A 22,391-nucleotide genomic window follows, 5' to 3' on the forward strand; every position below is an offset into this window, starting at 1 on the left:
GAGAGTAGTAGAGAGAGAGGTAGAGAGTAGACAGTGAGTAGTAGAGAGGAGTAGAGAGAGTAGCAGAGAGTGAGTAGTAGTGAGTAGTAGAGAGTGAGTAGTAGAGAGTAGTAGAAAGTGAGTAGTAGAGAGTGAGTAGTAGAGACTAGGTAGTAGAGTGAGTAGCAGGGAAGAGTAGTAAAGTGAGTAGTAGAGTGAGTAGTAGAGAGTGAGTAGTAGAGAGTGAGTAGTAGTAAAGAGTAGTAGAGAGTGAGTAGTGGAGAGCGAGTAGTAGAGAACAAGTAGTAGAGAGTGTAGTAGAGGGTGAGTAGTAGAGAGCGAGTAGTAGAGAACAAGTAGTAGAGAGTGTAGTAGAGGGTGAGTAGTAGAGAGAGAGTAGTAGAGAATAAGTAGTAGAGAATAGTAGAGAGCGAGTAGTAGAGTGCGAGTAGTGGAGAGTGAGTAGTAGAGAGTAGTGGAGAGTGAGTAGTAGAGAGCAAGTAGTAGAGAGCAAGTAGTAGAGAGTAGTAGTAGAGAGAGTAGTAGAGCGTAGTAGAGTAGTGGAGAGTGAGTAGTAGAGAGTTAGTAGTAGAGAGTAGTGGAGAGCGAGTAGTAGAGAGTGAGAAGGAGAGAGCAAGTAGGAGAGAGTGAATAGGAGAGAGTGAGTAGTAGAGTGAGTAGTAGAGAGTGAGTAGTATAGAGAGAAAGCAGCTCTGCTGACCTGGTTCCTCTGGCTCTACAGCAGGTCTGTTCCCACAAACGTAGAGAGAGAGTAGTAGAGTAAGTAGTAGACAATAGTAGAGGGCAAGTAGTAGAGCGTGAGTAGTGGAGAGTGAGTAGTAGCGAGTAGTTGAGAGAGTAGTAGAGAGTGAGTAGTAGAGAGTAGTAGAGAGTGAGTAGTAGAGAGTGAGTGGTAGAGAGAGGGTAGTAGAGTAGTAGAGAGTGAGCTGTAGAGAGTGAGTAGTAGAGAGAAGTAGAGAGTGAGTAGTGGCGAGAGATTAGTAGAGAGCGAGTAGGAGAGAGTGAGTAGGTGAGAGTGAGTAGTAGAGAGAGAGTAGTAGAGAGAGAGCAGCTCTGCTGACCTGGTTTCTCTGGCTCTACAGCAGGTCTGTTCCCACACAACACCCAAGGAATAACACATCTCAAGACTTACGAGAAAGTGTAAATCTGCAGATACGTGTGAATGGTGCGCCACCCTAGAGGTGGTGTAGCGAGGCACAACAAGGAAAATGTTTTAATTTCTCCTCGTTTTTTCCTCTTTCAATGCATGCTGCATTCCACAGCACACATTGAAGGAGGAAAATGCCTTTAGTGATTGTTTTTGTGCAGGAAGTAGTCCCTTCCTGCACAAAAACAATCTCCCCACAACACAGATATCATTGCACCATGGTGCAAGGGTGCCTGCGTCACTGCATGGCTGCAGTTTGTGTGCTAGTGCAGAGGGAGCACAGAATTGCGACATATTCATGTAAATATGTCACATCCCTGTGCTTCAGAAGTGCCGCAGCGCGGTGCTGCTAAAGGGCTTTCAGTGTCATGCTGCAGCACTTCCTCATACATCTGCCCCTATAAATTCACCATACAGTACTAATGCATTCTTTCAATCAATCATGCTCTACACATACATTCAACCAAACTTTCAGATATTACCATTTAAATATAGTTCTTTTTTTAAAATCAGATAAGGTAGTTCTGAACTTTTTTTTTCTTCTGTTTATTGTTTTCTTTTTTTGTATAGTTTTTTTTAACAATGTTGTACTTTTTTGTGTTTTTTTTAAATTTACCAAAAAAGGAACTAAGTAAACAGTTAGCTTTTGGAATTCAACTTCATTACAAAAACAAAAAAATTGCATTTGTGGTTCAGTTGAGCTGCACAAATAGAGTCCACTGACTGTTCACCATAACAGATGATGGCTTTGCACTTAGTGCTGTGCTGCTGCAGAAAAGCAAATTCTGGGCGAATGTCTACTGGTGGTGCTGAAGTGGACGCACCGGAGGTGCTAGCATTGCCTGGTGGTGAATTTTTTGCTGCACGCCTCATTTCTTCTCGTGCCAGATTCTTTGGGTAACTGGCCCGCAGATGTTGATACATACTCGCTGTTCCACAGGAGTATTTCTTGTCACTGCCTCGTGACAGGACCCTGTCACACAGCAAGCATGTGACTTTTCTTGCGTTGACCTTTTTTTCTCCGGCAGGAAAGGTGAAACATTTTCATACCACTGATCCAGGCCTCCGCTTGGGTGGATCTTCCTCCAAGATATCTTCGTCTGAATAATGATGAGGAGCTTGCGAACCAGATGCCATTTCTCCAATGCAATTTTTTAAAAACACCCAAAAAATTCCCAAACCAGCTCTGGAAGAAGAAGAGATGTCTCTCATCACAGCTACCTATAACAGGGGAATTTCTATGGTTTTGTACTAGTGAAATGTCCAGATAAATATAACACTCATGAAACCTATGTTTTTTTCGGTGAATATATATATATATATATATATATATATATATATATATATATATATATATATATATATATATATATATATATATATATATATATATATGGAGTTGTATATTGTAAAACCTTCTTTACCAATAGAAACTTACCCTCACAATATTTATGTCCTAGATATTCTTGATGCGATATTTGGTTACAATATTCTGTCTAAATACCTAGCACACACTCACTGATGCACATATATTTATACATGCACATACACCAAATATTAAAAGCAACAACTAACTGGTTGCAGCGGTGATCTCAGTTGGTAGGCCTCTGGGTTTCTTACAGGTTTGGGTCAGCAAATGGGATGAGGCAGCAGTCCCTTACTCGTCACAGAGTAGGATGGAGTCAGTGAGACTGCCGACTCCACCTCACTCTGTGACAAAGCACCCAAGTCAATGGCTGTCAGTAATGCTCATGAGGTGAAGGACCTGATAGCGCTTTTCAGGGTTGAGGAGGTCACGCCCACAGGGCTGAGACATCTTCAGCTCGGCAAAGTTCAGCTTAGGCAGCCAGGCGTCTGCACATGTAGCGCATGTGTAGCACCTGGCTTCCTGACCAGAGCATAAAGAGTGCTTGTCAGGCTGACCTTTGCTCAGTCTGACAGACACTATTCTTGTCTGCCAAAAGGAGTGGATGCAGGGGCCCTCTGCCTTTACGGACACGCCGCTGCTGCCTTTAATTAAGTTGACTCTACAGTGGGGGAATAACACATTGGAAGCACAGTCATTGACAAAAGGCATAACCACTGCTTAAAGAGGAGGTTGGGCACATAGTAGACGACAACACCTGGATTGTGCACCAAAAATTACATCACTGTGTTGAGGAACCACAAAGGAGTGATGCCAGGCCTTTATGACCTATTAATACTACACGCCTCCTCCCCTATTGAATGATGCAAAGATGTATTTGTTGAGCTTTCTGGACAGACACTATTCCTTAGACGTCTGGGTGGATTAGTTAGAAGAGCATGATAAACAATTGAGAGACCCCAGACTCAAGTTTCCACATTTTAAATATTTTCCATGATTGGCATTGGTCGCCGATAAAACTGCACAGAGCAAAACTACTTCCACATACTTAGTGCTTGATATGCAAACAAGTGGGATGTGATAATATACACATTACATGACACTGTCCTAGAATACAACTGTACTGGTGGAATATATGGTAGCAATTGAGCAGCAACTAGACTATTGAATACGGCAATCAGCAGATCTGGCCATCCTTCATAACATGTCAAAAGTGGTGGGACTAAACAAACATAGCAGTTGATGGCTGGCCACAGCTTTGGCTGTGGACAAAATTTGTATGCTTCGGCTCTGGCACGATCCATCTGTGCCGACACTAAAAGTATGGATGGAATAAATGTGTTGAAGAACATCATCTGAAAAGATAAATTACCGAATTAAAGAATATACGGCTAACTGGACCAAAATTCAGAGAGAGAAAAGGTAGACTGTGATAATGTGATAATTGTTACACTCACTACCACTAGTTGTTAAAAGTAGCAGGTTACTGGGGGGGTGTCATGTTTATAAGAGATAAGGTTAACAGAGGTGTGTTTAGACATGCAATAGACACTGTGTGTAATGGAACTAAACTAAAGTGATGTCCTTTAACTGAGAGTTAACTGTACAAGTGCAACTGCAGCTTAAGTGCTTTAACTGAAGTTTCTGACAAAAATGGGTTAAGCGAGGGAAGGAAGCTAAAAAGGTGAGATACTTTATACACCAGGCAATGTTGGAACCTATTGGGTCCCCTTAAAATTAGTTTATTTTTCAGTCTCCTTCCTCCTTCTCTTATCTATATACTAATACAGTTATGTGTTGCAATCCAAACCCCATGACCAGATGAAGGTACCAGATGAGCAAAATGTAAAGTTTCAGTTACAGCTAGTAAGTCAACTAGATTGTTTGTTAATTCTTTGTTGAGGGGAAGTTGTGTACTGTTTTTTATTGTCTCAATCATTGCTTTAGCTGTTTTTCTTTCCTTTTCTTATTATTCCTCTTCTTTCCTCTACCTATTATTAACTTCTTAATATGAAAACATAGCAGTATTATAATATTGAAAACCTACTTTATGCTTAAAATATACATTCCTATAGAAAATATAATGATAAACAATTGTTGCGAAAAAATGAAATTATTGGCAAACCATATTACTTAGAGAAATGTGACTCTCTCTCATATTATGTCTGAGAGCAGTTATCTTTGTACATTTCCTAAATGATCAGCACCAAGGAAGCCATGCTAGATCTTTTGTCCAGTCTGCCATAACAGGAACTAGCAATGCTAGTTGATGGTCTCATTCAACTGACTGTAGCAGACTGGAGTTATCATAGGAAAGTCAGCAGAAGCCCACTTTGCATTTGTGAGCAATTGGGTTCATTAGAGCAATATATGAAGTGTGAGGGATAGATGCCATTTGACGTATCCAATGCCTGTATCTCAGCCCGTCAGACCATGACACTTCTACCTGCAGACATAGTTGAAAAATTTAGACCAGAGTAATCAGAACATGTTAGTTAAGTGCTTTTGAAATGTACATAGGTAGTGTACCCTTTACCTATCTGCTGACTCCAGAGCTGTTGGAGCTAATACTCCTTGAGGCATAGAAGATGTGTACTCCTGAAAGGTTTTTAGGTAGGCACCTGCATTGCCTTTGCCAAACCAGGTGTTGCATCCACACTTCTTGGACAGGGGATTGAGGAGTTCTACACCTACCCTCCTTCTCTAATCTTAGTCTCAAAATATAGTTCTTTTAACAAGGGATGTTTTCAAATTAGCATACAGAGGCCTTCATCAGAAACACACTGCCGCTGATAAATTTAACACAAAAGACCATTTAAAAGTGTCTAATAGAAGAGTACATCAAAGATGATGACCATGATTATATTGATCAGCACCTTGATGATCAGAATGTGAAAGACCCCCTTAACATTGGAGCACTGTTCTGATGATGATGCTTGGAGAGACTTTGAAGGAGTACCTGGAGATTCTGACTTCTTAAAGCTTTCTGCACCCAATTATCTAGATTTGTTTTTGGTCACCTAGCTTTTATACACATTGTTGAATATTGCCACAGTTTCTTGCAGGGCCGTACTGGAACAGATAATAGTGCTGTGCGCCAAAATAAAAGTGGCCCGTTTTAGCAAATCATATAGCAAAAAATGTGGCCCACATTTACAAAGAGCGAAGTTTTGAACTTGCAAATACATTTTTATAGGTGGTTTGCCAGGTAAGAGAGCATCTGTGCTTGGTACAGGCAGTGTTTATGGAAATATCAGGGAGCTCATCAGTAAAAACAAGCACACCAGACCATAAAACAAGTCTACAAACCTCCAAAAACAGGCACCACATTGTATTGGCATTATGCAGAGATATGTGAGACATGAAAACACAGGGAGTGGGGATTGGAGAACAACAGCATAGGCTGTTGGACATCCTTAGTCAGGCCATTCCTAATCATTGGAATGGCTGTAGTCCGTCAGTGATGCTCAAGATGGTAGAGGGCAGGGATGGTCACAAACGTACTTACCTAGTAACAGTAGATTTTCATACAGGGTGTTCTCACCAGATTCCTTCATGATCTCTTATCCTTGTGTCCCAACAGAGTGGGTAGCACAGTTTAACTGAAAAATGAACTGAAACGGTTCCTCTAGTGCAAAGCATTCTCTCGGCATGGAAGGCCAAATGCCTTAAATCATTCAGTCTGCCGTATGACTGAGGACTTCTGCTTGACATGCTATCTTTATTTTTTAGTGGATGTATGCAAACGAACACAATAAGAGAGTATTCTATAAAAGGTTGCCTCTTAATTCATCCTAGTGATTAATCATTTTTCTAACCTCATGATAGCACTGCAAAGAGTGAGTAAATGTTCTTTTCTTTCAAGGTTAGACATCTTTTATGTACAGCATTGGACCATCCATGGATACACATGCTCTGAATTGGTTCACTGATAGAATATCAATGTTAAAAATATCGATGTTCAAAATATCGAAAAAAATATTGACTACAAAAATATCGACTCCCATACCCACAAGTGCAACAGTAGGCTAAGTGTTGGATAGCGGAGAGGTAAAAATTACTATTCCCACTCCAGTGAGTGCAACAGTAGGGAAAGTGCTGGATAGTTCAGGGGTAAAAATAAAAGTAATAACTACTAAAAATGTAACACATATATTATATTACAAACAATTCTTATACAAAAAACATACATCACATACATATTAAATATACACTAAAATGCATAACAATAATAAAAAACAATATTTCTAACAACTATATTTTTGCAAACGATATTAAACACTTCGATATTTTTTAAATCAATATTACTTACTTTAAGTCGATATTCTTGACTACAATATTCTTGCTGTCGATATTTCTGACCCACGATATTAATGACTCGATATTTGTGCAACTCAATATTTTGTACTCGATATTCTGTCTCTGTACCCTCTGAATTAGCCTGTGTACCTTTTCAAAAATACGATGTAGACCAACTGTCTTTGTCATATTTTACCATCCTCCTCCAGGCTTACTATGAGGCTCTCTCACCAGGAACAGTTCAAGTGAATTTAAAGACAGTATTGCAAAAGAATTAATGTTGTGATTTGTAACAATTTTTATAACAAGCTTTTCCGACTTGTACGGTTTCAGTCTCCGTAAAATTGATATCTACCATTATATTAGGTTTGGTGATGGATCAGAAATGAGTTCACTGCATATTCAGATTACAGAATACCGGGCACTTTCCCAGGCTGCTGAGGTGGAGAGAGACAGGCTCATGGAACTTGTCACTGTGCTGCAAAAAAGGTAAGTGATCCAAATTGTTTTATTTTTGTATTTGCACACTTACCAAATACATCTCAACAGACTACTTGCTCCTGGAGGGTCTGTAATGAAAAATCTTGTCAAGTTATTCATTAATTTATTAGTTACAGGGCTGTCGGAAAAAAATGAAGCATGGATTAAATACATCTGATAAAGGTAAGTTGGAAATGGGGCCTTGCAGAACATGAGAATGTTGTTTTCTCTTACTGAAATATATTTACTTTGACCTGAGTTTTGAGAGATTCCCCATTTAAAAGTTCACAGTCTAATACTGGTGTCACCAAATACTTGAAAAAGTTACATTTGTGGTTTGAATAACAACCAGCCATGGAAGTGTAACCTCCCTCATCAATGTCATTTAACAGTGTCTCGTATTAATTCTGTTTTACACTCCGACGGCCGACCTGTTGACATTGTTGTATTTTTTTACAGCCTTGATTCTAAAAGGGCTTTCCTTTTGTACATTGATCCGACCATACACAATCGATTAGGCGATCAATGTTTTGTGAACTTCTTTGGAGCCAATAAATGGAAAGTTGTACTAAAAAGAACTATATTCAGATGGATTGTGTTATGCATCAACATCTGCTATTGGCTTGCCACGAAACATCCCCAGAAAGCTTGCATGCTGATTTCACTAGAGCAAAGGCTGGTACAACTGTGCTGCCATGCAGTCTCCCAGTCTTGGTTCATGAAGCACTATTGCCTGGACAGTCAGGTCTAGCGGGATAGGCATTTCATCCAATGTGTCCTGCAGAATTTCCTGGTCTGAATCATTCCACAGATCCATCACAAGTGGGATGTACTACTTTGATATCTATTCATAAGAGCAAGTTAATTACCATCAGTAATGCCTTTTCTGGTAGAAAGTTGATCTAACCAGTGGGTTGTCAGCAACCCATCCACCTCTCCGTTCAGTGGAATGGACTCACACAGTCCACTAATAAAAGATCACAAACTAGAGAACTGCACACCAGCAAATTCTGATTTCTGATGTCTCCGTGCCCTTGGCTGATGGCACGGAGAGAGATTAAAAAGAAAAGGATGTCTGTGCACATAGGTGGTACAGATATAGTGGCCCTTATGTCACTTCTTGGGCGAGATTGATCCGACACGGAGCCGCTCAATGCCACCTACCAGTTCGCAAGTGATTTGCTGTTTGCAAAATCTTCAGCGTGCAAGGGAATTGCTATTGAAAATCTCTGTATCCAGTCTTGTGCCTGTGGGTATTCCTAGGGTGTGGATTCTGCTGTTAGCTTGATTTTCTATCAGAAATAACATTATGGAAGGTAAGTAACCTGTTCATTTATATACTGCAGCCTAGACCAGAGAATGTATAAGAAATGTATAAGAGCATTTCACATGTGACTAATAATTATCATCATGTTAGGGAAGGAATAGACAAGAGATGGAGTAAAGAAGTATGAGTTCCAACAATGTTTGCCAGATGTTATTATTCTTCAACTGTATTAACTGTCTATGAGATAATAATAATTAGTGGAGCAGACTAAAAAGGAAGTCTTCTACTGAATTGTTCACTGAAATCAAAAGAATTTTGCTGTTCGGTGATATAATTATTTGTCCAATAGCTTATACTCTCTCTTAATCAGCCTCTTTTAAGGAAGTATTCCTCTAGGTATACATCACAAAGTAATTTCATTAGTGTGTACAAAGAACGTGTCTGTGTTAGAAGATGTTGATTAACTTTGGACCCTGAAGTCCAGGGTCCGAATCAGCCAAGTAACAGAAAATTCATTTTCAAGAGCTTCCTAGGTCATGATGTAGGTTTTTTGTGCATGCAGACAACTGATCTTCCAAAAAAGAAAGATGTTTGGCTAAATGTTTTGTGTAGGCTGCTTTTGCTCCTATAAAACTAAGTGGAATGGTGTTGTCAATCATTTTGTCAAGTCCAGTGTCTTGACTGATCCTGATGGTAGATACCCTTGGTTGAATGGCATATTGATTACTGATGCCCCTACTGAGCATTTTCAGTCTGAATCTTATTATAGGTAGAGATTTCAACTCCGTTCTCAGGCGTCTCTTGATTGGTGTTATGCTGTCCTCATTGAAGTGACAGTTTTATGTGACAACACTTTCTTTTTGCTAGGGTTGGGAAGCTCATGGTCCTTTGCATTCTCCTGTATTTGTGTGGAAACCTAACAACAAACTGTTGAAATGTGCTTAACTAATGAAGTATGTGAAAATGGCAGTAACCTAAGATGTATAATATAACAACACCAGCAGGCTTCAAGCTATATTGTTTGGGTTCCCTTAAAGCAGTATTCTTTGTGACTTTATAATAAAAAAGGGCAGGGGCACTTTATTAAACCAATTTAATATAACATTTTGTCAAGTAAGGCCTATATTAGGTGAATGGAAACATTGTGGCTTGAAGGAGCTGAGAAATAATATGATATATTACACAATGTTATTATATTCATGAGATAAGGTAAATTAACCTAGTTACAGTCGCAGATTCTAGTGCTTAAATGCCGTGTGCCCAGGCACTTTATCTATAACTTATTTAAAGCCATTGAATGCACAGGCAAAGCTATCAGTGCTTTGGCCCAACTTTACCCCACAGATATCTAGCACCATTTTGCCTGAGCAACGTATTCTCATTTTAAAAACCTATACAACCATACAGGCGAAACTAACTATGATGAGGGGTATGGACTTAGTTGCACAGCAAGGATTGAGATCACCTTGGGAGAAGTGGAAGGGGCCATTTTAGGCCTAACCAAAAATAAAGCACCTGGCCCTGACGGCATACCCCTGATCTATATCTCACCAAGGCAGAGCTGTGGGTTCCTATTCTTGCGAGGGTCCTGAACGCGGCAGTGGAAGCTGGCCTGCCACGCTCTTGGTCCTCGGTGACAATAGTCCCGATATACAAAAAAGGGAACAGGGATGACCCCCAATGCTATCACCCGATATCCCTGATTGATGTCACGGCGAAGGTGATGGGCCGTGTCATCCTAAATCGCCTTACAGAATGGGCAGATACCCACGAGATAATAACGGACACCCAATATGGGTTTAGGGAGGGAAGGTCCACCACGGACCAATGCCTTAACCTCTACTTGCTGATTGCCAAGTACACCATAGCCAGCAAGGAGGTGGTTTACCTGGGGTTCATGGACCTCTCTGCGGCATTCGACCACGTGAACAGAGAGAAGCTATGGGCCCTGATGATAAGCTAGGGGTGGACCAGGACCTAGTTAACATTCTTAAAGCCTTACATTGGAACACTACTGTCTCAGTTCGTTTCAACTCAGAGGGAGGCAGGACTTCCCCATTCCCATGTAATAGCGGTGTGCGGCAGGGTTGCATCCTAGCACCTTTTTTATTTTCCCGTTACATTAATAACCTAAATAGCGAATTATGTAAACTAGGAGTAGACTTCCCGCAAGTAGGCAGCCGTCCAGTCCCCGTCCTGCTTTATGCGGACGATACGGTGTTGTTAGCCCGAACACCGAGGGGGCTACAGAGGCTGATTGATGGATTTGTCAGTTTTATGAATACTCTTGACTTATCTGCTAATCTGGACAAATCCTATGTCATGCTTGCGGGGGCCAGACCTGACAAGAAGTTCTCCTACAAGATAGGCACCCACAAAATAGGTCAGGTTCAGTCCTTCTCCTACTTAGGTTTATTATTTGATGGGTTGTTAAAATTCAGACTTCTTGTGGAAAAACACTGCTCAAAACTGGCGGCTTCAACCGGGGCTAAAATGAGCTATGGTCGCAGGTTGGGCAGATGGTCCCCGGAGCAGGTTATGAATTTGTACAGATCAATTTGCTGTGCCACAATATCCTATGGGGCAGAAGTTTGGGGCTTTGAAAATATCCAACAGATACAGGCGGAGGAAAATAAATTTTTCTGAAGGATTCTTAAAGTCCCACATAGTACTCCTGCCTATATCATACACGAAGAACTTGGAGAAGCCTACATTGAAGACAAAATCAAGGTCAGGCCACTTTTGGCCTGGGTGAAGATCTGGTCTAACCCAGAGGCTGACCTCAGTAGACAAATTATCATAGATTGTCTGAATAGGGATAAAGGGAGATGTATTCCCTGGTTAAAATATGTAAAGGGCACATTAGAGGGCATTGGTTGTAAGAATATTTTTTTCTAATCCCGAAACAATTACATCCCAGGACAAAATGAGAATCTGAAAGAGACACGTTAGTGATAGATTCCTTACCTTAGAATATCCCCAGGCGTCAGACTGGATCCGGAAACTTTTGCGTAGCAATACCCCTGCGCGCTGGTAGGCGTCGTCTGCGGCTCCGCGTCCGTCGTCGGCGTCGTGAGCGCCGGGATGACGTCGTCGGAGTACTTAGACGGCGCCCATGCGCGCTGACGTCAGTTCTTCTTTTTTCCGCGCCAGCTAGCGCAGATCCGGAAGAAGCTCTACCCCCAGTCACTTTTTGACTGAAAAGTTTTTGATCCTTTTTGATCTCTTTTAGTCGACTGTCTCGACTATCGGTGCCAGGGATGCCCGGGTTCAAGCCTTGTTCGAAGTGCGGCCGACTCATGTCGGTCACGGACCCCCATCGCCGGTGCCTGAAGTGCTTAGGCCTCGACCACGACGATCGAACCTGCGTCGACTGCCGGGCCCTGACGTCGAAGGCTAGGCGGGAGCGGTCCCGCAAGCGTCTCGAGCTGAGGCACTCGGCCCCGCGCCGCTCCAGGTCCCGGTCCCGGTCCCACGGGAGGTCGAGGGACAGGTCGCGAGGTCGGAGTCATCGACGTTCCGGAAGTGGACACCGATCGTCTGGTTCCAAGTCCTCAGGTAAGAGGCATGAGAGGTCGGAACGACACCATCGGTCCTCCGACCCGCCCCGACGCTCGCTCGATGCGGCCGGGGACTCGGGCGACACCGCCCACGCGGCTCCGCGGGAGTCGCAAGCGTCGCCGCCTGCCCCACACCTTCGGGTCCCTGGGCACGGCGCGTCGCAGGAGGAGGTCGAGAGGTACCTCATGGCCATGAGGGCCCTCCCTCCTCAGTCGGTTCCCGTGGCGCCTTCGGGCCGATCGGCTCCGTCTGGAGGTCCTTCCGGGTCGGGCGCTTCGGCCCCGACGACGTCGGGTACTTCGGGCCCGGCGCCGCTGGCGACTTCGGTCCCGGCGCCGCGCGACCTCGCTGGATCCGGATCCGGATCCGGGACCTCGCCGGTCGACCTTACGACCTCGCCGGCGCCGTCCCTTCAGGTGTCGTCCCCGGCAGCCGATGTGGTTGCCGACCCCAATGTTTCCTACGGTCCTACTCAGGAGTCGGAGGGGCGCCGCTGGGCGCCGATTCCGTCGGCCTTTGGAGACTTCTATCTCCACGAGGAGGCCCTGGCTGTTAATCCTGGTCTCCAGGAGCCAGGTGACGAGGAGCAATGGGAGGGGTCCGAGGACCCTCTGGCACGTGATTGCCAGTCGCATCAGGACTGGACATATGAGCTTGGGGAGGCCAGTGGTATTGACACCTCGCCAGACACTGGATTTACGTCGCCCCCGACTGTGGCTTCGGAGGCGGGTTCTGCTTACAGCGTAGTGTTGACGAAGGCAGCTAAGGCCTTAAACCTTCAGCTCCCCGTCGCGGCCGTGAGGACTAATCTCCTCACTGAGGTCCTCAAACAGCAGTCCGGCTCCGCGGAGCCCCTCCTGCCGTTCAACGAGGCCTTGTGTGACGTTCTGCTGGGCACTTGGTCCAAGCCCGCCACAGGCCCCCCTGTGGACAGGAACGTGGCCAGACGCTACCGCCCGGCACCGGGCGACCCTTGCTTTTTGTCCACCCATCCCACCCCCGAGAGCCTGGTCATCCAGGCCTCTAACTCCCAAACCGCATTCCCGTCGGCCCCGCCCGACAGGGAATCCAAGAGATATGAGCAGTTCGGGAAGAAGGTCTTCTCGTCTGTGAGCCTAGGGCTACGGTCTGTGAACACCAACTGTCTCTTGGGCCGCTACACCCACACTCTGTGGGACACGGTTGCGGAGGTGCTGCCACAATGCCCTGAGGAGGTCAGGGCTAAACTCAGCCAAACCCTTGCAGACGGCCGAGATGCGGCACGCTTCTCTATCCGGTGTGGGCTGGATACCACGGACTCACTGGGCAGGGCAATGGCAACGACGGTGGCGGTTCGACGCCACGCCTGGTTGAGGTCCGCCAACTTCTCGGCCGATGTCCAGGCCACCCTTCTGGACATGCCGTTTGATGGCCGTCGCCTCTTCGGCGACAAGGCAGACCATGCGCTGGAACGTTTCAAGGACTCCAGGGCCACGGCAAAGTCCTTGGGCCTTACGGCCCCACGCCAGCAATCGGGTGCCTTTCGCTCCTTTCGTGGCCACGGAAGGGGCGCCCCACCACGGACCGTCAGCCACGCGCCGCAGAATGTTCAGCAACGCGGTGGCGGCCGTGGGAACCGCCGTGGCGGTGGTCGGGGCCAGCGGCGAGGCCAGTCCACACCTCCCTCAGCAGCCCCCGCCTCAAAACCTTCCTAGTCCGAGTTTTCAGGCCCATGTGACGCCTGTGGGAGGCAGGGTTCGCCATCACCTCTCCCACTGGCATTCAGTCACTTCGGACAGGTGGGTGCTGCAAATTGTCCGAAGGGGTTTCTCCCTCCCCTTCGAGTCTTCCCCTCCATCCATGCCACCTCAATACCACCGTGTGTCGGGGGATCACTTGCAACTTCTGCAAGAGGAGGTTTCGGCCCTCTTGGCCAAGAGGGCCATCGAGCGCGTTCCTGGGCCGGAAGTAGGACGTGGTTGTTACTCCCACTACTTTCTGGTACCCAAGAAGGGCAAAGGGGGCCTACGCCCTATCTTGGATCTGCGGAACGTCAACGGCTTCCTCCGGACGGAGAAGTTCAAGATGCTCACTTTGGCTCAGGTCCTGGCTGCCCTGGACCCGGGAGACTGGATGGTAGCGTTGGACTTGCAGGACGCCTATTTCCACATCCCCGTCCTGCCGGCGTTACCTTCGGTTCATGGTAGGCCAAGAGCACTTTCAGTTTACCGTGCTCCCCTTCGGCCTTGCCAGCGCCCCGCGGGTGTTCACGAAGGTGATGGCGGTGGTCGCAGCCCATCTGCGCAGGCAGGGGATATCAGTCTTCCCCTACCTCGACGACTGGTTGTTGAAGGCGGGCTCGCCCCAGTCAGTCGTCAGCCACCTCCAGACTACGGCCGACCTCCTGCACTTGCTGGGGTTCTCCATCAATGTGCCGAAGTCACACCTGTGCCCCTCTCAAAAGCTCCTCTTCATCGGAGCGGTTCTCGACTCGGCGCAGTTTCGGGTTTACCCACCCGAACAGCGGGTTCGGGATATTCAGGCTCTGATTCCTGTCTTCAGGCCGTTATCCCGGGTCTCGGTCAGGTTGACGCTGCGGCTTCTGGGGCTGATGGCCTCCTGCATCCTTCTGGTGCGTCACGCCAGGTGGCGGATGCGGGCTCTGCAGTGGGACCTGAAGTTTCAGTGGGCCCAGCATCAGGGCAACCTGTCCGATCATGTCCTGATCTCAGAGGGCACTGCGAAGCAACTGCAGTGGTGGCTTACGGACCGCGACTGGGTCAGTGGCAGACCCCTCTCCCTACCCCAGCCGGAGCACGTAGTTGTGACGGACGCGTCCCTCCAGGGCTGGGGAGGCCACATGGGAGAGGCGGAGATCAGAGGCCTCTGGTCTCCGGCGGAGTCCCGGCTCCACATCAACCTTCTGGAGCTGCGGGCGATTCGTCTTGCACTGAAGGCATTCCTCCCCTCTGTCAAGGGGAGCGTAGTGCAAGTGTTCACCGACAACACCACCGCCATGTGGTACTGCAACAAACAGGGCGGTGTGGGGTCGTGGACCCTCTGCCAGGAGGCTCTGCGCCTCTGGCAGTGGCTGGAACATCAGGGCGTGACCCTGGTGGTTCAACACCTGGCAGGCTCTCTGAATGCCAGGGCGGACGAACTCAGCCGCCGGTGCATGATGGATCACGAATGGCGTCTGAACTCGGACGTGGCGCAAGGTCTCTTTCGACAGTGGGGAGAGCCTTGGTTAGATCTCTTCGCCACAGAAGAGAACGCGCAATGTCAGCAGTTCTGCGCGTTGGAGTTTCCAAGGCGGCACTCGCTCGGAGACGCTTTTCGTCGCGAGTGGAGCTGCGGTCTGTTGTACGCCTTTCCGCCTATACCACTTCTGCCCAGAGTGCTGAAGAAGATCAGGCGCGACCGGGCCCAGGTCGTCCTTGTGGCTCCGGACTGGGCACGAAGATACTGGTATCCCGAGCTACTCAGCATGTCAGTCGATCCCCCGATTCATCTGCCTCTTCGGGAGGACCTTCTGTCGCAGCAGCAGGGGACGGTCCTGCACCCGAACCTGTCCAGTCTCCACCTACAAGCTTGGAGATTGAGCGGCGGCAGTTGAGGCCATTTGACTTGCCTCCAGAAGTCTGTGATATCATTCTGGCAGCCAGGCGTCCCTCCACAAAGTCGGTATACGCCTGCCGGTGGAACAGATTTGTGGCATGGTGCACAGCAAAGGCTGTGGATCCTCTCTCTGCACCCCTTTCGGAAGTGCTGCTCTTTCTTCTTTCCCTTGCCCAGCAGGGCTCTGCTCTGGGCACTCTTAAAGGGTACCTTTCTGCTCTATCAGCCTTCTTGAGGCTACCAGATCAGCCTTCTTTATTCAAGTCCCCTATTGTGAGTAGATTTCTGAAGGGCATCACGCACATGTTCCCTCCTGTTCCCTTCGTGATGCCCCAGTGGGACTTGAATCTGGTTCTCACCTATCTGATGTGTGCTCCCTTTGAGCCGCTTCATAACTGCCCTCTTCGTCTCCTTACTCTAAAGACGGCCTTCCTGGTTGCCATCACCTCTGCCAGGAGGGTGAGTGAGCTCCAGGCTCTTTCTTCTTCTCCACCTTTCCTGTCTGTTCATCCTGATAAGGTGGTGTTACGTACACGACCTTCCTTTCTGCCCCAGGTTTTCACGGCCTTCCACATCGGGCAGTCCATCACTTTGCCCACCTTCTTTCCGCCTCCGCACCCCTCGAAAGAGGAGGAGAGGCTCCACCGTCTGGATCCAAAACGTGCGCTCTCCTACTACCTAGATCGCACACGCCAATTCCGGGTGGATGACCAACTCTTCGTTGGTTACGTGGGCGCGAAGAAGGGAAAGGCTGTGCACAAGAGGACCATCTCTAGGTGGATCATCTTGTGTATTCAAGCATGTTACTCCATGGCGAGGAAGGAGCCCCCGGCTGGATTGCGGGCTCACTCCACTCGGGCCACGGCAATGACAACTGCCCTGGGCCGCGGTGTCCCCCTGCAGGACATCTGTCAGGCAGCCACGTGGGCCTCGCTGCACACGTTCGCAAGACACTACTGCCTGGACAGTCAAGTCCGGAGGGATGGCTTCTTTGGCCGTTCCGTCCTCCAGGACTTTCTGGTGTGATATTGGTTCGCAGACCCACCACCGGGGTTGGTATTGCTGGGGTATCTATTCTAAGGTAAGGAATCTATCACTAACGTGTCTCTTTCAGATGCACAAGTTACTACTTGTGTAACGATATATCTGTAAGAGACATTAGTTAGTGATAGATTCCTTACCGACCCACCCATCCTCCCCGTTCTGCGAACCGATATCTAGGGTTAAGGTCATCCCCTTTCAGGGCCCTAGTTTCATGGCACCAGTGTTAGTTCTATCATGGCTCTGCGTATCTGGCGCGGAAAAGCTGTGTTATCAGAACTGACGTCAGCGCGCATGGGCGCCGTCTAAGTACTCCGACGACGTCATCCCGGCGCTCACGACGCCGACGACGGACGCGGAGCCGCAGACGACGCCTACCAGCGCGCAGGGGTATTGCTACGCAAAAGTTTCCGGATCCAGTCTGACGCCTGGGGATATTCTAAGGTAAGGAATCTATCACTAACTAATGTCTCTTACAGATATATCGTTACACAAGTAGTAACTTGTGCGTTAAGAAGATGTATGGGGAATGGATAACTCTAAGTAGGGCGACTACTGAAGAAAGCAAACCTGCAGTCGCTGCCTATTGTCTTTTGAAATGCGAGATTGAAATGGAACCCTACCTCTCACTGACCCATAACGCACAGGATAGATTTTTAATGACTCGTTTTAGGTTCAACCTTTTACATCATTTACTGGCGGACCCCCCAGGTTTTACATTAACGGTTGAACAGAAGGGTACCTGCGGCTGCGACAATAGGTCTCCGCAGGATACCCTTCATTTTGTTTTATTATGTCCCTTTTATAGTCTACCCAGGCGTAAGTACCTTGTGGGAATCTTAAAAAGAGTAAAGTTCAAACACGCCAAGGTATCTTTATTGTTCCTTCAAAAGGCTAACGATGCACATACCCTGTTCTGTATTATGAATTTTATAAAAATGGCGGTCAGGATCAGGAATTCGCGCGGGAGTAGTTGATTGTCATGCCTGTTGATCAAGTCAGCCTTGAAAAATGAAATGTTATGAATTGAATTGTTTTTAATGTTTTTTAACTGTTTTTATGTACTTTTATGGTATTTTCAAAATGCTGAATAAAAGAATTTGATTTGATTTGATTTAGTCAGAGAATGGACCAGTAGGCCCTCAAAATAGCTCGCCTTGATAAAATATGCTAGTAGATGTGTTGAGGTATGAATATGGACCCAATTCAGGCCAAATTGTCAGATATCTTGTTGTTTGTTTTGTCTTTGGCTCCTCCTGATGTGATGCAATTTCTCAAAGGTTTAGTCCACATATTTTCTCCTAAATCCTTTATGATACCACAGTGGGACCTTAATTTGGTCTGTACCTTTCTTATGTGCTCCCTTTTGAGTTTCTGCACAGGTGTCCTTTACGACTCCTGAACATAAAGACTGTCTTTCTCATCGCTAAAAACTTGTTGTGTGAGTGACCTTCATGCTTTATCATTCAAGTCTCCCTACAAAACCTTCTTTCCGGAAATTCTTGTGTTGATGACTTGAGCAGCCTATATACCGAAAGAGGTTGCTCCTTTCACACTGGATATTACATCACTCCTTTGATATTCTTTAGTCCAGCTCACACCTCGAAAGAGCAGGAGAGATTCTATTGTTGGACCCCAAAAGAGCATTGAGCTTTTACATCGATCATACCATTGAGTTCGCCAGAGCAAAGAATGGCAAAGAAGTGCAGAAAGTACTTTGTACAGGTGGACTGTCCTCTGTACTAAGACCTGCTATCGTTTGTCCAAGAAGCAACCTCCAGAAAGATACAGGGCCCATTCCATCAGGGTCAAGACTCCTACCACTGTGTTGGCACATGAAGATATTTGTCAGGCTGCGACTTTGTCTTCAGGGTATATGTTGACAAAGTACTGCTGCCTTGTCAACCAGGTCCAACGGGAAGGCTATTTTCATCATTTGGTACTGCAGAACCCTTTGGTTTGGCCATTCCACAGACCCCCTGACTAGTGAGGTACTGCTTTGGTATCTAGTTTTATGGTAAGGAATCTGCAGTCTGAAGTATCCAAAAGAAGACAAAATTACTTACCTTCGGTAACACTCTTTTTGGTGGATAATCTATCTAACTGCAGAATCCTCACAGCCCTACCACATCCCCATCCTGTAGAATTAGTTATTTTCCATTAAAAAAGGTCAAATATTAGAGATCTACCCACTGGCATGAACAATTGGGATCTGCTTTCGAAGGCTCAAACAGTGGCCTGAACCGACGTCTGCACACTGGGTTGCACCTATATGCAGCTCCAGTTGTCACTTCTGGGTGGAGCGGGGTAGGCACTGAGCCACATGATGTCACAAACCTGCGTGCATGGGCTATGCTGGAAAATGTTCTGAATCCAGTCCGGCGCCTGAAGATATTCTAAATATGATGAATCTGCGGTTTGATAGAGTATCCACCAGAATAAGGTTTCTGAAGGTAAGTCACATGTTCTTTGCCAACAACAATTGCATTCTGTTTTTTACATTTATTGTAGTTTATACATGCAGTGTTAAAAGGGAAACTATGCATCCCAGAAAGTAAGTGCATTGTTACAGATCTATGAATCTTTAGGGAGATCACTGAGATCAACATGATTTGGGGATACTCAGTAACTATCAGAGAGGCATGGGCAACACACCACAGCATCCACTATGCAGGTGCAGCCTGCTGCAAGATCTTTGAGGAAGGAAGGGAGTTCATCCCTGCTTTGATTGAAAGCTAGCTATGAGTGTTTCAAGTGAAGAGATTGCAATAGTGGAAATATCAGCTCAAACTATTGCAGGACCACCTGAGAACTTTCAAAACAAAGAAATGTAAACAGCTTTCACCAGCTTTGTAGCAAGTTTCAGTATTTCGATGAAGGACGTTTTACATGTGGATGCTTCAAATTGAAAGTGTAAGAAAAAATATTCTAACCTTTTTGCCCAGGGTGAGAAAGGTGGTTGTCGGACTTTAAACAGAAACTTTAAACAAAGTTCATCACAAATTGCCTTTTGTACATGCATTTTGCACATGCACATGCCTTTTTCCAAACAAATATGAAATATGAAAAAAGAAAAACTGTGAAAAGTAATACAGCGAAAAGGTAGATTTTGAGTCACATTTCTCAGTCAGCTTAATTGCTTGAGCCCCTTCAGGTGCTGGCTCGCTCGAATGTCTGCCTTAATTTCAGAATTTCTCAGGTGTTTACATTTTTTGCAATAAAATGTTGTGTTAATGTTGGGGACTTGTAAAAAAAAAAGGTAGTCTCCCTCGGATATGTCACAATTTGTAAATGGCCTTCGCCTTAACGTTATGAAGTCATTCTGAAGCTGTAGTAAGCAATTGTGCACTGATCGCAGATAGTTTTGTGATTAAAACTTCACCAGATTTTTGTGTCTTGTGGTGGAAACTTTACTAGGGTTTAAAGAAAAACTAGAATGCAGCATACATTTACATCTGAAAGAAACAAGTTAGTGTTAGATTCCTTACCTTAGAATATCCCCAGGCGTCAGTCTGGATCCGGAAACTTTTGCGTAGCAGTACCCCTGCGCGTCGGTAGGCGTCGTCTGCAGGCGTCCCCTGCGGCTCCGCGTCCGTCGTCGGCGTTGTGCGCCATGATGACGTCGCTGGAGTATATAGACGCCGCCTCCGCGCGCTGACGTCAGTTCTTCTTTTTTCCGCGCCAGTGGACGCAGATCTGAAGAGCAGTACTCCGGTCTTTTGACCAAGTTTTTCGAATTGTTATTTCACTCTTTGTGCCTGCTAGGATGCCTGGGTTCAAGCACTGTGATGACTGTGAGCGCACGATGTCGGTCACAGACCATCACCGCCTCTGTCTCCGGTGTCTGGGCCCCGACCACGACGTGGACTCCTGTGTCGACTGCCGGGCCCTCACCAACAAGGCTAGGCGGGAGCAGTCCCGCAAGCTACTGGAGCTCCGGGTGTCGGCCCCACGTCGGGACCGGGAGTGGTCCCGGTCCGGCCGGAGGTCGAGAGAGCGTTCGAGGGAGCGGTCGCGGAGCCGCGCCGAGCGTTCCGGAAGTCGACACCACTCGTCAGGCTCATCAGGTAAGAAGCACAAGAAGTCGGGGCGTCGTCATCGTACCCCCGACTCCCCCCGACGCTCGCGCGATGCGGCCGGGGGCTCGGGTGACCCCAACCCCGCGGCTCCGCGAGAGTCGCCGGCGCGGCCTGCCTCATACCCTCCGGTCCCTGGGCATGGCGCGACGCCTGAGGAGATCGAGGCGTTCCTCATGGCCATGAGGGCGCTCGGTTCTCCGACGGGGCCTACGGCGCCTTCGGGCCCAGTGCCACCGTCTGGGGGCCCTAGCGGTTCGGGTGTCCCTGCCTCGGCGCCGTCGGGTGCTCCGGCCCAGGCGCCGCCGGCGGCTCCGACCCCGGCGCCGCAAGGGCCTTCGGGATCGGCGCCGGCTGGTCTTCCGGCCTCTCCGGCGCCGTTACCATCGGGGTTACCCCGAACCCGTCCCCGCGCGGCGCCGGTTCTCCGGTGCCGGCTCCGGCCGGCAACGGGGCTCCGACGCCGGCTCCGGGCGGCGCCGTCCCCTTACCTTCCCTGACGCCGGACGCGGAGCCGGACCGGCGTCGCTCGACGCCGGGCTCGGCGCCGGTGGGGCCCATGAACCCCGAGGAGCCGGTCTACATCGTTGACTCCGAATACGGAGAGGATGAAGAGTTCGGTGAAGGTTGGGAGGGGTCCGAGGACCCTCTGTCACGCGAGTGCTAGTATGACCCGGACTGGACAGGTGACTTGGGGGATGCCAGTGGTCTTGACGACTCTCCTAACCCTGGTTTGATCTCTCCTCCTACCGTGGCATCGGTGGAGGGAGCTGCATATTCAGTGGTGCTGATGAGGGCTGCCAAGGCCTTACACCTTGAGCTCCCCGTCGCGGCCGTGAGGCCTAACATCCTCACTGAGGTCTTCAAACCGCAGTCATGCCCACAGGAGCCACTGCTGCCGTTTAATGAAGCCTTGTCAGACGTTCTGTTGGGCACGTGGTCCAGGCCCGCTTCAGGTGCGCCTGTTGATCGGAACGTGGCCAGGCGCCACCGTCCTTGTCCGGACGACCCCAAGTTCCTGTCTACCCACCCCACTCCTGAGAGTCTGGTGATCCAGGCCTCGACCTCCCAGTCCGCATTCCCGTCGGCCCCGCCCGACCGGGAATCCAAGAGGTATGACCAGTTTGGCAAGAAGGTCTTCTCGTCCATTAGTTTGGGCCTGCGGTCTTGCAACACCGCTTGCCTCTTGGGCCGCTACACCCACTCTGTGTGGGATACGGTCGCGGAACTGCTGCCAGAATGCCCCATGGAGGTGCGGGCAAAACTCGGTCAGGCTGTGGCTGAGGGCCGAGATGCAGCTAAATATTCGATACGGTGTGGTCTTGATACGACCGACTCGCTGGGCAGAGCTATGTCAACGACGGTGGCGATTCGTCGCCACGCCTGGCTGAGATCCGCCAACTTTTCGGCAGATGTCCAGAATACATTGATGGACATGCCGTTCGATGGCTGTCACCTGTTCGGTGACAAGGCGGACCACGCTCTGGAACGCTTCAAGGACTCCAGGGTCACGGCCAAGTCCTTGGGTCTCTCGACCCAGCGTCAGCAACCGGGTTC

The 22,391-nt window shown here is 47.9% G+C and overlaps 1 protein-coding gene across 1 annotated transcript in view; it reads left to right on the forward strand.

The window, feature by feature from the left end:
- Positions 1 to 22,391, forward strand: part of CCDC13 (coiled-coil domain containing 13) — a 498,753-nt gene that overhangs the window by 388,501 nt on the left and 87,861 nt on the right. The window contains exon 13 of the mRNA XM_086941089.1: positions 7,179 to 7,301. Coding sequence (XP_086797215.1) covers positions 7,179 to 7,301 — 123 coding nt within the window. The remainder of the gene's footprint in view (positions 1 to 7,178; positions 7,302 to 22,391) is intronic.

Source organism: Lissotriton vulgaris, chromosome 10, assembly GCF_964263255.1.
Source record: "Lissotriton vulgaris chromosome 10, aLisVul1.2, whole genome shotgun sequence".
NCBI classification, from domain to species: domain Eukaryota; kingdom Metazoa; phylum Chordata; class Amphibia; order Caudata; family Salamandridae; genus Lissotriton; species Lissotriton vulgaris.